An 18,402-nucleotide genomic window follows, 5' to 3' on the forward strand; every position below is an offset into this window, starting at 1 on the left:
GATTACCAGAAGATGAAACTTCAAAAATTTGAATTTAAATGATACAACGTTTCAAACATTTTGAACTTATAAACCGTTGTAATCGATTACCAAGTCTTGTAATCGATTACTAGAGTATCTTTTCTAAAAAATTATAAAGAGTTACAGCTCTTCATGAAAAGACACAACCCAATAAATAATTGTCTATAAATACCTATAATTTTTCAAAAGAAGTTTACGAACACTATTATGAAAAAGTAATATACAAAAACATCTTGGCAAAATTCATTTGTATTATTCTAAAAGAGTTCATTAAGATCATAAAAGTGTATATCTACTCTTAAAAGAGAGTTATTATGTAATTCCAAATTGATCATTGGATCTGTGAAGGAGAAAGGGTTTTTCTCCTTGTTGGTTTTTGAATCTCAACACAAGGAAAGGGAGTTCCGAGGTGTTGGAGGATTCAAGTCTTGTAAGGTTTACAAGAATAGTGGAAATCTCAAGTGGGAGACTTGAGGACTGAACGTAGGTAGGATTGGCCAAACTTGTATAAAATTGAGTTTGGAATTCTTCTTTCCCTACACTTTTAATTACTTGTTATTAATTGTGATTGAGTATTTTGCATCATCATTCATTCTTTACATATAAATTTTTCTAAGGAATTGAATTTGTAAGAAAGTAATTCGGAAAAGTTTTATAAGAGGAAAATTTGGAAAACTTAATTCACCCCCCTCTCTTAAGTTATATGAGGCTATTTGACTAACATAATGGTCGTTCTCAACCTCATTTTGCATAGGAACATTCAAATTGGAACGACCATACTCACCATAAAAATGACCATTGTGGTTAATCATGGGAACAACCTTTTTCATGACCAAAATGATCATTCTCATGCCTCTAAGCTTGGTTCTTGGTTTTTTGACCCTTAGAATGTCTTTCGGAGGCCTCCTGCTCCATTTTGAGGCATTTTAGAGTCTTCAAGGTCTCTTGAGGGTCATTTCTCTCGGTTTAGAAGTTTCTCATCTTTGGATTCTCATCTCAAACAGAAACTGATGTCTATAGTTGCCCTTATTTACTTGTGCTTCGTATAGAAAAGATCCAGTGCTTTCTATTTCAGAGGAAAGTAAAGAAATAGATACGTATCTTTCTGGGTCTTTAGATATCTAACGCTAGCAGATTCTCTAAAGGTCTAGTATTCTGTATAACCATCTCCAAGCTGGGTGTAGATACTGTTGCTTGGCCAGATCTGTTGATGTGCTTTGGCTTGAGCAATCTGAGTTCATCTTTATCGAGTTTCTCCAAGTTCATTAGGGTGCTGAGTATTTTGATGCAGCCTCTTGTTATCTCCCTTGGAAAGTGTACCAAATCGTATAAGTAGTTCAATTAAAGTATGAGTATCGTCTCCCAAGGGACTTGCGCAACACTTTACAAATTCACTTGTTATACTAACTAAGCTACCGAAAAACCATAAGAGTTTAATTTGTTGCAGTAAATAATGTAAGCAAGAAATAAGAATTCTTTTTGGTATTTTTGCAAACACTTAGGGTGCAAAGCTTGATTTTAAAGCAATATTAATAAATGTTGGGGTTTGACTTCACTAAACATTCCTCTCATGTTTATCACTAAGCTCACAATAGTCATCATTCAAAATTTATCAATCACTCTAAAAAATAACCAACCCTAATCTCTTACAAGTTGGCATCTAAGTTGCTAACTTAAACTATCAATATCTTGCATAGTTTAACCAAGAAACCAACTTTAAAAACTAGAGCTTAAGAAAGACTAATGGTATTTACTCTATCTCTAGCAATAAGCACCATTAGATGCTCTATTTCATTTCAAAGGTTTAAAATCATTTCTCAATCTCTTAAAAACCTCGAGTTCAAGTGAAGGGTGATCAAGCCATAACAAGCATTATGCATAGAAATAGAGCAATAAAATTGAATAACAATTGAGATTGATTACTTAGAGTTTACACATGAGAATGGGTTTAGTTACATCAAACCCCAACAAGGGTGAGATTAGCTACACATAGACATGTAGAACTCTAAAAAATGATGAAGAAAGGAAGAAACTTGATCTTGGAGGTTCCAGAGCTCTCCAGCCGCCACACAGACTCCAAGAATGATTCCTCTTCTTCTATCCTCGAAAAAATCCCTATTTTAGGTCATAAAAGCTTTTATCTTATGTGAATAATGACATGTCAGCACAATTCACGCTAAGCGTGAGATGCCATGCTAAGCATGAAGGTTAGGTCTGGAAAAAAATGATGTTTTGGGACTCTCACGCTCAGCGCCAATTCCACGCTCAGCTTGAGGGTTGAAATTTGTTCTAGTGATTCTCTACCAAGCTGAGGCTAAGCGTGGATCTGAGGCTTAGCCAAGAGACTTAACCAAAAATTCCTTCTGCTTTGAGTTTACTACTTTGTCCTTTGCTTCCTTCCTTTTTTCCTAGCTTTCTCCTAAACTACAAAACAACAACCAAATACTTATATGTTACCTAAAAACATGATTCAAAGAGAAAATGTGATCACCTAACAATTTAGATATGTTTTGAGTTAAAAACAAGATCTAAAGCAAAGAAAATTGAGATAATTGCTTCAAATTAGGCCATAAACTTAATGAAATCATAACACTTATCACCTCTCCAAGCCTACTAGGGGTTTGAGAATTCCTTGTGCTCAGCCTCTCCAGGCTGGATGAGGATTAGCGATTCTCGTTGACCATTGAGTATTTCTATATAGCCTCTCCAGGCCTACAAGGTTGAGTATTTTTATGCATCCTCTCCCGGCTTACAAGGTTGAGTATTTTTGTGCGGCCTCTCCAGGGCTACAAATGGTTCTACTTAACCATAATGCCTCTTGCTTTAGGAAAAGGATTCGAACAAGGACGATGGTATGAGAATTGGCCCTTTGTTGAGTAGGATCCTGGCTGACCCATTGGGGAAGGAGTGCTTTCTGTAAGTTCTACTGAACTGAGTAATCAATGTTGAAGATGCCAAAATTTTGGCTACTTTGACGGGATAAATTGCTTATGAAATTCAAGTATTCTTTTACTAAAGTCTCTCCAATCTTGGTTCTTTCCACTAGGGGAATACGGTGCTTTGAGTATTATTTGGGATGAAACCTCTCTAGGCTTGGTATGCGTTGTTGGGGAAGAGGCCACTCTTTAGCCGAATGTTGCTTGTATGGGTCTTCTTTACCTAGTTGTCAATCTAACTTGATTAGGTATCTCTTCCTGTGCCAAGTTACCCGGTTATCATTCTACTTTACTAGGTATGCTCAAATTTGCCGTGGTAGCCCACATGGTTGTTAATTCTTACTTGGCTCTATTGCTAAGATAATGGCCATTGGTGCTGTATGGGGATGCTCTAGATGCCCCCTAGTGTTTTAATTGTTTGCCTCTGATAGGTTGGTCCAATTGAGACTGTGCAGTCTAAAATATCAGTATTTTTCCCTAAAGCCTCTTTAGGCTTGGTCTGTCCCATTGTGGGAAATCTATAGCTGAGTATTCTTTGACTGAAGCCTCTTCAAGCTTGATCTATACAATCACGTACACTAGGGATTTTAACTAAGTATTTTTTTACCAAAGCCTCTTCAAGCTTAATATGAGCTATATTAGGGATGTTGGTGAACCGAGCCGTTTCACCTATTTGCGTTGGATCTGATTATCCAGTAGCCTTCTTGGCTATTTTGAGTTGAATACTTCACTTGGGGAGGATATGGCAATCTCTACTCCTTGTTTGGATCTTTGATATCCGGTAGCCAGAGTGGTTACTAGTCTGGCATTGACTTTGTAGTTTTTGTTAGGGAATTTTCTTTATATATTTTTTATTTAGCTTTGTCTTTTTCTGAATTATATATATTTTCCTTTTTCAATGCTTCTGATTTTCAACATGTTTGAAGCTTAACTTTTTTCTTGCTATTAGCTTTTTTTATTTTTTGTTTCATTTTTGGCTTTTATTTGCAGTCGCTAATGGTGAAGAGATCCCTTCTCCACAACGATGGTGTTTGTTGGAGCATTATTAATGAGTATTGGAGCCACTACTAGTTTTGGTGTTCTATAAGCCATCCTTGGCCTTAACATTCTCTTGAATCATCCTTGATTCAGCTAACCTTCTAGGTTTGAAGCTTGACCTATGTCATTATGAAATCTCTCTTTGGGAAAGCAAATGCTTGAGATTCATTTTCTTTTTAATTGGTCTCTTGACCCTTTAGCTGGGTGGCCTTTTCATGCCTATAAGATTTCTTATTCTTCCTTAGCAAGTTCTTCTTTGTCTTGCTACTAACATGCCCCTTTCTTGCTTAGTGATTTTTCGCATATCGTTATGGAACCACTTTTAAGGAGTGCCCCTGTTGCGCTAGGCTTCTAACGCCCCTTTGTTGATATGGTTTTAGCTCATGTGGCCTTGCTTGGCTGTTGAGTTTTCTGACTTTTGTGGGTGCTCTAGCTTGATGACTTCTCATGATCCATAGTGAGCACAAGCAAAGAATGCAAGGATGCAAAAGAATGCAAAGCAGGAATGGATTGAATTTTTTCCTTTTTTATTGTTATTATAATAATAATAATAATAATAATAATTATTATTATTATTATTATTATTTGCGTGGTAAACTATACCCTTTTGTGCACACTTGTGCCATATGCATGCAATGCATTAATGCTTCTATGCTATATTTAAAAATGTAGATTATTTTTTTACTTTCAAGAAATTAATCTATGCGCATTAATCATCAGTGAGGTTTGTTAGCCTTGACCGTGCCAAATCCACTTTTATCAGGTGTTCCTCCTTGAACCTGAGGTTTGTAGAATTTGGCTATTCCTTGCTTGTACAAGATATGATTTGTTAGCTCCTTAGATCAAGTTTTCCTAGACTCGTTCTAGGACTCCTCCAACCTCTCTCCGTGAGTATTCACTTGCATACTCCGTGTATTTCTCAATACTATCTTAATGCGATATAGGTTAAGAGAAGAAAAAGAAAGGGATATCTTTGATTTTCCAAAAGGTTTGTTCAGAAGGATGTTTCAAAATTGTTTTTAAAATCATGGCTAGCCAAGGTAGGCTGACATTTAAATTGATGAGCAAGCATACTCAAAATAGGAAAATCATTTTCCGCATTAGCTTATTAATTTTAGCAATGACTTGGGATTGTGTTTTGATCTGATGATCTTCCCGAGTCTTCTTTCGATTTTTAGCTCGGGATGTTGCTTTTTGTGTCCTAACTTTTTCCTAGGTCACCCCCTTTGTAAGCTTTCTAGCAGACTTTTCTTTTGACCCTAATTTTTACCTGAGTTACCCCTTTTTGTGGGTTTCCTAGCGGGTTTTATCCTAATTTTTGCGCAATCCCCTTAGTGGGTTTCTTGTCGGGCCTTTGCCTTTATTTTGTGATTTTAAGACTTTTGTCTTAGTAGGTTTTTATTTTTTCCCATCATTTGTGAAACAATCACCACTTATTCTTTCATTAAAAAGGAAATGTCCCTTGTATTGATTTCATTATTTTGGATTCTTATCCACAAGTCATGCTAAGTTTGTCTAATTGATATTTATGCGTTATTATTTTTTAATGCATATTGAATTTTTATTTCTAATGAGGTTCCAATCACGAGTATACTCGCTCATTTAAGGTTTATTAATGAGGCTTAGAGTAGATGTATGAAGAAAGAAGAGAAACAAAATAGATGTATGGCATCAAGATAGTGTTTTGATTTACATGTGCCCATTTAACGTATCTCGAGGGTCTGGGTATGCCTTGAGTTCATGATTCATACGCAGAGAAGAAGAGGGAGGGTGCCCTTTAGAGAGGTTCGGTCCACCTAACCACTAGAGCTGGTTTTTTTTATGTTTGAATGTTAGCGCTTTAGAAAATATTTTGCAAAGAGAGATTCTTCAATTCCTTCTCCCTTGAAGCTAAGGCTGGCTCATATCCTAAGCCCTATCATTTTCCATCCACCACGAACATAACTTTATGGTGGAATGTGGAAGGTATAGCTCGCGCTTTGATGTATCCATGGCCTTTCCTAGGAGGCCACTGTAGGCAGGACTAATAACAGATATTGGAGTAGAATTTTCATAAAATCTTACTTCTTAAAAGGAATACTCGAGCTTCCTTTCAGTTTTCAGCTCGAGTGAGCATTGTTTTTTTTCCTATTCTTTTATTTCTAACTTTTACATAAGACGCATCCTATTAGTCTTTTTAGCCTTTTTTTTCCTAAGACCCTTATTTGGCGGGCTTTTTTATTACCTTAACTTTTTCCTAGAATTCCTGATGGAATCATGCCTAGGAGGGCAAGAGATGACACATTGAAGGATCCAAGAGGAATGGGCTAGACATGAAGATTTGGGCAAGTCAAAGTCCAATGGGCCCGGTGGGCTTGGGAGGCCCAAGGTACTACTCACATGGGCCATACCCTGAGATACCCATTTTCTTCTATTTTGTATATATTATATTAGTATAGATTTCATATATTTTGGTCTTGTATTTTGGACCACATAGATTAGCATTTTTTTGGGCCATAGGCTTATTGGCCTATTTTTGGGCTTTATGGGCCTTTGGAATTTTGGTACCCAATTTTGGGCTCATTTTGTTTATTTTATTATTTCCTTTTATTTGTATATGTTTTTCCATTGTATTTAGCTCATTAGAGTAGGAATATTGGAGGAATACTTAATAAGGCAAAACTAGCTTAAATTAGGTTTCAGTTAGCATGCATTTAAGTTGAATTTGAGTCACACGTTTTAGCCAAGGGTGGCTGCACATGTGCACACTCAAATGCATCTTAAATCCACTCTAAATGAAGCTTAATTAGCCATGATTCACATTCAGCACATGGCATCCCAAAGAATTTGAATTCAAAATTCAAATTCTTGGCGCCAAAGTTCAAATTTGAACTTGGCGCCACTTTGGCTTGGTTAGTTGCCTATTTAAGTCTATTCCTTCACATTTGTATTCACTTTGAACCTTTATGAGATTTCTGAACATTCACTTCAGCCAAATTTCTCTCAAAGTCACCCAAAGCTCATTGCTTAGTTCTAGGAATTCCTTCACTTTCTAGGGAAATCCGTGAGCAATCCTTTGCTCACCTAAGCTTGAGTGCTTCCTTCTTTGGTTTGAATCAATCCAAATCCGAATTCTTCTTCATCTTCTCTTCCGGAATCACAATCAAGGATGAAGATCTTATGAGGAGCAAGGCTAGGGAGAATCATCAATTCATCTTTCCTACCTAGTTCCATCAACGCCTGTTACGAGTTTTCGTTCTAATGAGCTCAAGTAATGCCTTCAAGCATAATGCTTCTTCTCCGTATTTGAATTATCTTGGTAAAAAAAAGCTCTTCTAACCGTGTACAGTCCTTCATATTCACTCCGCCTTATGTTTTTGAGGAATTCATCCTCCTCCTTAGGTTCCTCTCCTTTTTTCCTTTTTCTTTTTGGAGGTAATAGCTTACAATTCGCTAGGAGTGTAAACTTGACCACTCCTAGTTATTCCTCCAACCCCAACGACATTGGATGAGTCTGTAGCTGATGACGCTTGGATTTTGTAAACCCATGGCACAATTTTCTCATAAACTCAACATTTTGATCATCAAATATTTTGGCAAGCTTTGCCTTTTACCCCTTCAGATCATATCTAATTCAACTTTTAAGCTTATCCTATTCTAACGTACAGGCTTGATTACTAATGACTTATTTTCCATTATTTCTGATTAACGCGCATAGGTTAAACTTCTCTTTTTTATTCTTACTTCTTTATTTAGAAGGAAGGATATGTTCTAAATGAATGTAGTACAGAATGCAAAGACAGTTAAGAATTGACAAATGTTAGTTTTATTAATTTGTTTATCGATGAATGCTTAATGCTTTTTAACAAATTTTGACAGTATTGCAAAATTTTAAAGAAGCTAAAATGTGGCTGATGTCTATGTAAATCATGCTTTATTAGTTCCTAAACTTGCACTGCTTGCTCTCCCTTATCTTAGTGAGCTTATAACTTGTTCTAATTTTTGCTTAGAACATCTTTTATGGATTTTCATTCTAGTGAGCTTTTGTAAGTAGTACAAACTAGGTTCCAATATGGGTTATGTCAACAGAAATTTTCATCAAAGTGACGACCCTACCATAGTATCTTTCAAAATCAATTTGGGCCTTCCTTTATAGTGTAGATATTGTCTATCGTATTTTAAGACATTCACCTTTCTCAACTGGCAGACAACTAAGGTCCATCTAGTGCATCGAGTTAGAGTAACCAGTTATCACCTTGAGTGATGATTTCTAACAACGAATTGTGGGTAGCTAGACCCATCTACAGTCGGTTGTATGTCACCCACTCCCTATGGATATTCCACTCTTTCCCCCGGAAATAGAAGGAACTGTTGTGTGCAAGAGTTGTGTATAGTTTATTTTCCAAACAAGTGTGGAAATTAAACAAAGAGCAATTATTATAGCCATATTTAACAATTATTTACAAACAATGTAAGGGTAAAAATTTTAATCAAAGCTTTGTTTTCTTAACAAATACGTCACTAAATGGGCCTGACCCTCTTGGCCATTCCCCAACGAAGTCACTATCTATCGGAACCCGACCTAAAAGAAAAATTAGGTTCTTTTAGATTGCTTGTTTGACTTCCATTTTTAAATCTCATCAACATTAGAATGCTCAATAACCAGACTAAACATCTATCAATGATTTTAAAAAAGGTTATTGGAGTCACCACCAATATTTTGCTTAAAATAGCAAAAAAAGAAATGGTTTTCAAAATCAGAGTTGAGTAAGGTGGTCAATTACGTGTTGGGAAGGTGTTAGATACCTCACAACGACTAAAATTAGTACCTTATGACGTAATATATACATTTCAAAATATACTAAAATATGAATACTTTGATTACCTTCAAGTTGTTGTTCAATTTTAAAAAAAATTGATATAAACATAAAGTAATATGAACTTTCAATCTAACGGTTGAATTTACAACATTCATATTTAATACAAAGTTATTGAGCAATGTAATACTTAATAAAAATTACATCAGTGTTATTATAACCCTCCTCATATATATATATATATATATATATATATATATATATATATATATATATATATATATTCCCTAGTCGCATTGAGTCTCCATAACTTAGTGCCTTACCATCCCCAAGAACCCTAAACCGACGAGCATACCTTGGGTACCTTATTCTCTTGGTTGTGTTCTACTACATGCATTATTATGCATTGTTTCAATGAAAATGTTATTCTATTGCTATGTCATTCTCCACCAACATAAAATCGAGTTACTACAATTTTAGAGAATGTGAGACTACAAAGGTTTTGTGATTGCTATAAACTTTGTGAGCCTGTCAAAGAGAGGTATGTTTATCTCTTAGCAAGATTTATAATACAAAGAATTGTTTCTTGCACTCATCTTTTTAAATGTCCCACTCGTCATATATGTTCTATTATGGGTGTTCTAGAACATATGGTGGGTGTAAAATATGAGCATTGAAAGCAAAATTCTAAAATCTAATGATATAATGAAATATTTTTACATTTTAAATTAATTTCTTTTCCATAGGTGTTTTGTCATCCTTTCAAGTTTTTTAGTCATATACTAAATTATTTTTTTTTCTATTAATGGTTTTACACAGGTATCTACACGTTGGAAATATTGTTGTTGTGCGTGTTGCTCTTACCATGGGATACACATTTGATTTCCCATGAAAAAGATTATCTAAATACCATCCCTTGAAAACTACCTTTTTAAGTATCCAAGTTGTCTTGTCAAGTAATGTTTTGCCCAAATTGAGAGTTATAATGATTCAAGTTTAGATTGTTCCCATTCTCTCAACCATTTCCATGTTAAACTTTTACATTTTTACTAAATTCCCCGTGTTAAGGAAAGAGTGTGCACAATCTCATGTTTTAGTAATTATTATTAAATCATTTTAAATGTATAAATAATATATTTGTAATCTTATATTTTTAAATGTACATAATTTAATATACATTTAAAGAAAATTACTACAAATAAAAGTATTGTGACATTAATTTTAAAAAATAAATAAGTAAACTTGCAAAAGAAAGATGTATCTTTATGGAGTTGACATGTTTCATAGCAATATAATCTAATTAAGAGAGAAAAATAGAAATGAATTGTTGTTTAACATAGCATTTCCTTTATAACATATAGAAAATAGGTTATGCACTAACAATGTAAAATAGTTTTACATTGTTATTTAATCTCAAATCATCATGTATGGTGAACTTGTTGACTTTTACAATAACTAATAAAAAAAAGTCACACCAATGATTAAAATGTAAAAGTATTTAACATTCATTATGCATTTTCATTAAATTGTATAACAAAAAAAATATTTGAAAACTAATGTGTACATCTTCATTTTGTCATGAACTATTTAATTTTGGGATTTGCAGCTAACTTGTTATAGGTTTTATTTTTATTTAATCAAGAGAATTTATAAACTTAGGATTCATGAATATAATTTTTTTTATTTGAGTATGTTTATTAAAAGTAGTGTTTTTCTCTTTCTTGTCAAAGTCAAAGTCTCTCTTTTGTACAACATTCTCATTCTTCTTATGTGTAACTATACTACAAGTGTAAAAAAGTAAGTTGCACAACATATTATAAAAAAAATAATAAAATAATAATTATAATGAATACCCAGATCATAGTAAAATAATACCTTGATTTTCTATTATCATGAGAATTCAAAAGGTTGTCTTGCATAAGGTTCCTATGCCACACATGTATACAATAAGTTAATGATGAATAAGAATTGATAGTAACTAAACCTATTTAAATAAGAAAAAAAGATAGTGATATTGTGATCAAAGATAAAAAAGAAGTTTTTATGTTTCATGCATACTTGAAATTTGTGTGCTAGAACCTCCAATTTCAATACTTTGTTGTTGGATGATAGAGGAAAATGAGTTAACTAATAAAGAAATACTTGCTTTAATATTTGGGTTTACTTTCCTTGATTGATCTCAACAGTATATAAGCAATTTGTTTACATTTTCTAATTCGTTTTCAATAGACTTTATTTTAGATGTCAAATTAAACCATGTGTTTAGAAGACCCATAAATTGAATTATTTCCCAACATGTTAGGTTCTCTCAAGATGGAATTTGTAGCAACTTACCTTCTAGATGATTACACATGTCCCATGTAACCCAAAAGATTGGGCAAAGAGCCTATAAGAATTATTAAATTCAACTAACCTATAACTAGAAAATTCTTAACTTAAGCTCACAACTCTCATTATGATCTCTATGTTAATGTTTACAAAAGGCATGAGCATATTAATCTCTATTTATTTTTCATTCATTATTTATACAAGGATATGAAAATGCTTTTGTATATGATATGAATGTTTTCTACCATAATATGAGAATGGTTACGATTATGAAATTAAAAGCTCAAACATACCAAGTTTATATACAAAACCAAAAGAAAATGTATGTAGTTTTTTAATTTTAGATTTTTTTTAAAACTATATTTAATAATTACTTAATAAAAAAATTCAAGATGTGAATTTACTAATTCATCTCAAAATAATAGATTTTCTTGACCTTAAAAACATCAAAGATTTCTTTTGCTAAACATACAAACAACTTTAAATTTTGATTGTTTACAAAAAAGTAAAATATATATTTATGAGTCAAGATTTTGTGAATCTATATTTGTATAATATAGAGATGTATACATTTGAATGACATTTTAATATTTGTTTTAATTTATCATTAATTCATTTAAATATAATATTTTTACAATTAATAAAACTTGATTTAATCTATTGTAGTTATAAATAGAAAAAATAAATGTATTTAAGATGTAAAAAAAAATAAACTATTTACATTGATGTGTTTATATATATATATATATATAGATAGATAGATAGATAGATAGATAGATAGATAGATAGATAGATAGATAGATAGATAGATAGATAGATATATAGAGAGAGATAATTTATCTTGTCATGAACTATTTTATTGTCGCAATATAGCCCTTAACTTATACATTTTAGCTTTTGCTTGTAGTTAATTGTAATTTTATAAACTTAGGCATAATGAATGTAGTTTAGAATTTTACTTCTATAAATTTTTGTAAAGTTTGAAAACTGTACGATACTTTGTTATATAGATTCAAATTAAGATATAATATAATTTTTTGAATACACACTAATTTGAAATAATATAACAAATAATCAAATAATTTTCAAATTTTTTAAAATTTGTCAACTTGATTTATTCTTTTGGATCTTTAAATTTAACTTTTGGATCATTCAAATTTAATGTAGATCATGAGTTATTGAATGGAGTAACACTATCAGAAATTACTCTTGAAGTAAGGAATCCCTCCCTATATATATATATATATATATATATATATATATATATATATATATATATAGAGAGAGAGAGAGAGAGAGAGAGAGAGAGAGAGAAAGAGAGAGAAAGAGAGAGAGAGAAAGAAAGAAAGATAATTTATCTTGTCATGAACTATTTTATTGTTGCAATATAGCCCCTAGCTTATACATAGTAGCTTTTGTTTGTAGTTAATTGTGATTTTTTAAACTTAGGCATCATGAATGTAGTTTAGACTTTTGCTTGTATATTTTTGTCAAAAGAAATGTTTTCCTCTATGGCATCAACATCAAACAAAATATCTTTCATGTGTAACATTCTCATTCTTATTAGATGTAACAACACTGCATGTGGAAAAAAGTAAGTTGGATAGCAAGTTAATAAAAATAATTTGAATGAATATCTAGAATATAATCAAACAATAGCATGGTTGTCCGTTATCCTAAGAACTTAAAAAGTTATCTTGCTTAAGGTTACTAGCTGTAAATGTATAAAATATATGTTAAGGATGAGGAGGAAATGATATTTTATAACTAATTCTATTTCAACAAGAAAAAAAAATAGATAGAAATATTGCGATCAAAGATAAAAAAAAAAGTCTTAATGTTTAATGCAAACATAAAATTTGTGTGCTAAAACCTAGAAATTGAATACTTTGTTATGGAATGTTAAAGACATTTAAGATAACCAATGGAAAAATACACGCTTAAGTATTTGAGTTTTCTTGCCTTTCTTGATCTTGATAATATGCAACTAATTTGTTTTTGTTATTTTCTAATTCTCTTTCAAAAGACTTTATTTCAAATGTCAAATTGAACACATGTCTAATTCCTACATGTTAGCTTCCTTGAGAATGGAATTTGCAATAACTTGCATAACAACCCAAACACACTAGAAAGAGAAAGATTCAAAGGTTTGTATAGTTGTAAGTTTGTATAGTCGAGGATGCTTAAAGGAATTAACTAGTACTATTTATACCAACAAGATATATCTATTTTTCAGTACTCATCACTAAACAATTCCATCGTTAAACGTGCTTGACTTTAAGCAATTTAGGGATGAGTGACATTTTGGGAAGTTTTCTAGAAAATGTGTGAGTGAGGGCAAAACACACTAAAAAGTCTTATATTGATTTATGAGGTCAATTGTTGATCCTAAAGGCGGATAAACATCTCACAAACGAAGGGTTATAACAGGTGAAAGGTTCTATCTAATGAGAAATTGAGTGAAATGTCACAGTGCAAAGTGTCATGGAGTGCAGTTGCTTAGACATCAAATGTGTGAGGTTTTACAAATGATATCAAAGCATGTCCCATCTCCTAGTATTGTGTGATTCAGGGTCGAACCAAGCGAAAGTTGGTGGGCTTGTACAAACCCCGATACACTAGAAAGAGAGGGATCTAAAGATTTGTATAGTTGAGAGACTATACAATTAAGGATAACTTAAAGAAGTTATTAATACTACCTATACCAAAAATATGCATCTTGTAAGTAGCAAGTTGTTTTAAAAAGCCCAATATAGGTGATTTTGTAGCCCAAAATGGGCCGTTCCCAATTTGGAACAGGCCGTTCCAACCTATTAAATTGACCTGTAAATCATAGTTGAGAACGGGCCGTTCTGGTTGTAGAACGGGCCGTTCTGGTTGGAGAATGGGCCATTCTGGATGGAGAACGGGCCGTTCTGGAGGGGGAGTACGGGCCGTTCTGGATGGAGAACGGGCTGTTCTGGATGAGTTCCACAACGGGCTGTTCTGATTTTAGAACGGGCCATTCTGCATGTGGTTTTTACACATGACAAAGAGATACAGAAAGGGCCGTTCCAGATTCGGTACAGGCTGTTCTGGCCACTCTGGAAAGTCTATAAATAGGGGTTGAGGGCCTTGAGGAGAATGTGAGTTTTTAGAGAGAAGGTCTCTGGGTCTGTGAGCTCCTTTCTCTCCCAAATTTCTCTGTATGATTCCTTTTCTCCTCTAGACCACTAATTCCTTCTGTCATTTCTTGAAATACAGATTAGAAAGCTTGATTTGGGTGGATTGAAGTTCCGAGTTGAGTCTCGAAGGGAAATTCTACTTTTGTTCAGTTTTTGGCTATCTGAGCCAATCTTCAGGTGAGGGAAGCTAGAGTGTAGGTTGTTTAATTTTAGGAGAGTTAGGGAAGCTTCATACATTGTTTTATTTGAAAATGGTTAAGATGTTCTTTGTGGATTGAGTAGTTGTTAACTTAAGTTGTTCATATGTTGAGTGTTGATAATATGTGATGTTGTTAAAGTTGTTATACGTTGTGAAACTAAGTTGTTTTATGTTGTTTATTGTTGAATTATTGATAAGTTGAGATGCATAAGTTGAAGTAGTGTATTATTGTAAAAGTTGTTTAAAGTTGTATGAGTTTCCTATTGTTGTAAGTTGCTTAAAGTTGTAAGTTGTCTATTGTTGTGAAGTTGTTAATATGTCTATTGTTGTAAAGTTGAAAAGTTGGGGACATATGGTGAAGATATATGTCCTATGTTGAGATACATAGTACTAAGGTGATAAGTGGAAAGTTGTTTTAAAGTTGAAAGTTGTTTTAAAGTTGAATCTCTTAGTACTGTGTGGGCGACATGGAAATAGTCGATCCATGTCATGGTTGAATGACCAATTTGAGTAAGGTATCTAATTAGAGATGTAATCTTTGACTAGATACTGGAGGGTGCGTGGTACTTGGAGGACAGTGGGTGGGCTAACTCCACATGTGGATTGGTGAAGCTAGCCAAGGTCGTGGTAGGCTCATACCCAAACCCTTCTGTCCTGACAGTAGTACCGGACCTCCGAATCTAAGTGGCACACCTGAGAAATTGCCTATTGTTGTCTATACCTGGTTCTCTTCGGAGTTCCTAACGTTGTTCTATACCTGACCTGGTTGAGATAGGTCAAACGTTGGATTTGGTAGGGTTTATGCCACCTAGACTGCTCAACTTCAGTTGTTGGAGATCTCCCAGTTGTACATGCGTGACGACGCATTAAATATTAAGTTGTATATTGTTGTTGTTGTTGTTGTACTAAAGTTGCTTCTAAGTTGTATGAATGAGTTGTGTTTTTATGTTGAACTGTATGGTTGTTTGTGATGAGGATTGGATGAATGAGTAGTATAGTGTTTTTCCCTATACTTGTGTGGTTGTTTATCGAATTCTAGCTTACCCTTCTGTTTCCATGTGGATGGACTGCTATGATCATACGGTGTATGGGAGCAGATCAGTGCTAGGTTGGAGCTGTTGACTGAGTTTGTTACTAGAAGTGGATTTTTTTGGTGCCTAGTGTTAGAGTTACCACCTTGGGTAACAGTTTTGTGCTTGACTGGCACTAGGAGATAGTAGTTTTGGATAACTGTATAAATACTAATACTTAAAAACTTAATTATTCTTATATATATAATGTTTATGTTTTTGTAATTATGAGTTATCTAATTTTATTATTTATCTTAATTTACAATTTTTAGTGCGATCTCATTAAGTGTATGGACCATGGCGGGTTGTTACACATCTACTTTTTGGTATTTTTTCAGTAAAGAATTCCATAGATAAACATGCTTGCCTTGAAGCAATTTAATTAGGGATGGATGACTTTTTAAAAAATTTCTCAAAAAACTTATGAGTAAAAACAAAGCACACTGAAATTTTTTGTGATAGTTGTGGGATTAGTTGTTGATCTTAAAGGTAAATGAACATCTTAGATAAGGTACCCCACATAGGGTTCTAACCAAGAAAGGATTCTAACTAACGAAGGATTCTAACAAGTTGCCTTTTTGATAGATCCACACAATGCATAAGTCTCAATGAGTTGGCTAAACTAAATAGCTTAGAAGCATTTTCCAAATAAATTGACCTATTATTAGGAAAATATTACCCAAGCTCACAACTTTTATCCTAACATCTATGTTGATTTCACCATAAGGCACATGAATAATAATTCCTACTTTCACATTCATTATTTCTACAAGCATATGTATATGCTTTAATTTATGATATGAATATTTTCTACCTGAATTATTATGATTATGAATTTAAAAGCTAAAACTTAGTGAATTTTAGATTCTCTTAAAATCATATTTAAATATTACTTAATATAAAAATTTAGGATTTGAATTTACTAATTTATCTAAAATAATAATACATTTGTTTAACCTTAAAAAATTCAAATATTTTTTCTTGTGCTAGACATATAAAATGCTTTAAATTTTATTCAAGTGAATGATTATTTGCTTAATAAAAACATTTATACATTTTTTGCCATTTTAATATTTGTTTTTAGTTATCATTAACTCATAAACATAAGATACTCACAATTAATAAAACTCAATTTAATCTATATTGTAATTTTTTAAAACCAATTTATTATAGTTAATATTTATGTGTGTGCGTGCATACACACACATAACTTCAAGCAAAAAATGAATCAATTAATATGTTACTTAGGAGTTGTTGAATTGACATGTTTTATGATTAAAATCATTTGAATATTTTGACCACAATATTGTTTCATTAATTTAAACAATAAATAAATTTGTAATAGTTGTATCTTTGTGAATTTAATATATGTTATAGAAATATCATCAAATTGAGAGAGATAAAAGAAAAAAGAATAGTTGTTTAATTTAACATTTTCATCATAAAATATAGAAAGTAGGCTATGTACTCATGTTGCAAAATAATTTTACAATGTCATCCAATAAAAAATCAACCTGTATAGTGATCTTGTTGACTTTTAAAATAAATAACTAAAAATTCATACCAATAGATAAATTAATTGTTTAACAATGTGATTGTATTTTACATTCATAGAACATTGTCATTAAACTATATAATATAACAAAACATTTAAAAAATTTCATATAAATCGATCTTTATTTTGTCAAGAACTATTTTATTGTTGCCATATTGCTCCTAACTTATACATAGTAGATTTTGTTTCCCTTCAATGTAGAAATGTTATAAACTTTGGTACCATGGATGAAGTTTAATCTTTTGCTTGTATATATTTTACAAAAGGATTTTCTCGTCAACATCAAAATATTTCAATTGTGACAAATTCTCATTTTCCTTAGATGCAACAATACTGTGTGTATAAAACAGTAAGTTGCATAACATATTATTAAAGAAATTAATAAAAAAAAAATAGAATCAATATCTACAATATAATGAAATAACACCTTGATTTTCCTTTATTTTCAAAAATCGAAAGGCTATCATACATAAGGTCCACATGCCATACATGTATACAATATGTTAAGGATGAGTAAGAAATGATATTTAATAAGTAAATCTTTTTAAACAAGAAAAAAATATTTAGCAATATTATGATCAAAGATAAAAAGAAGTCTTATTGTTTCACCCAAAAAAGGAATTTGTGTGCTAGAACCTCCAACTTGGATACTTTGTTGTGGGATGGTAGAGGCAGACGACATAACTATTTGAGAAATACCTGCTTCAGAATTTGGATTCGCTTGCCTTGCTTCATTTTGATAATATGTAAGCAATGAGTTTACGTTTTCTAACTCCTTTTCAAGATACTTGATTTCTGATGTCAAATTGAACACATATCCAAAAGCACCATAAACTGGTTCATTTCTCCACATGCTAGATTCCTTGAGAATGAAATCTGCAGCAACTTCTCTTTCAGTTGGTTCCACGCAGCGTATGAGTCTCAACAAGTTGGCTAACCCAAAGAGTCTATAAGCGCTCTCAAATTCAACAAACCTATTATCATGAAAGTATTGCCCAAATTCACAACTCTCATCATGATGTTTATGTTGATGTTTGCATAAGGCACACACATATTCCCTATTTTCGTTATTCATTATTTCTACAAGTATATGTAAATGGTTTGTTTATGATATAAATATTTTCTTCCAATAAATTTGAGCGAATTTGATTATGAATTTAAAAGCTCAAACATGGTGAATTTATATACAAAACTTAATGGGAATCTATGATAGTTTTTTTAATTTTAGATTTTCCTAAAACCATAAATAACAATTACTTAAGATGTAAATTTACTAATTTATCTCAAATATTAGA

At 32.3% G+C, this 18,402-nt stretch overlaps 1 protein-coding gene across 1 annotated transcript; it reads right to left on the reverse strand.

Moving 5' to 3' along the window:
• Window positions 1–17,176: 17,176 nt before the first annotated feature.
• On the reverse strand, window positions 17,177–18,182 carry LOC145954906 (LOB domain-containing protein 28-like). The gene is made up of 2 exons (XM_083069593.1): window positions 17,807–18,182; window positions 17,177–17,181 (listed from the first exon to the last, which is right to left on the reverse strand). The coding sequence occupies exons 1-2, from the start codon at window positions 18,180–18,182 to the stop codon at window positions 17,177–17,179; spliced, it is 381 nt and encodes a 126-aa protein (XP_082925719.1).
• Window positions 18,183–18,402: the final 220 nt, after the last annotated feature.

Source organism: Cajanus cajan, chromosome 2 (genome assembly GCF_000230855.2).
Source record: "Cajanus cajan strain Asha chromosome 2, NIPB_CcT2T_4, whole genome shotgun sequence".
Lineage (NCBI taxonomy): Eukaryota > Viridiplantae > Streptophyta > Magnoliopsida > Fabales > Fabaceae > Cajanus > Cajanus cajan.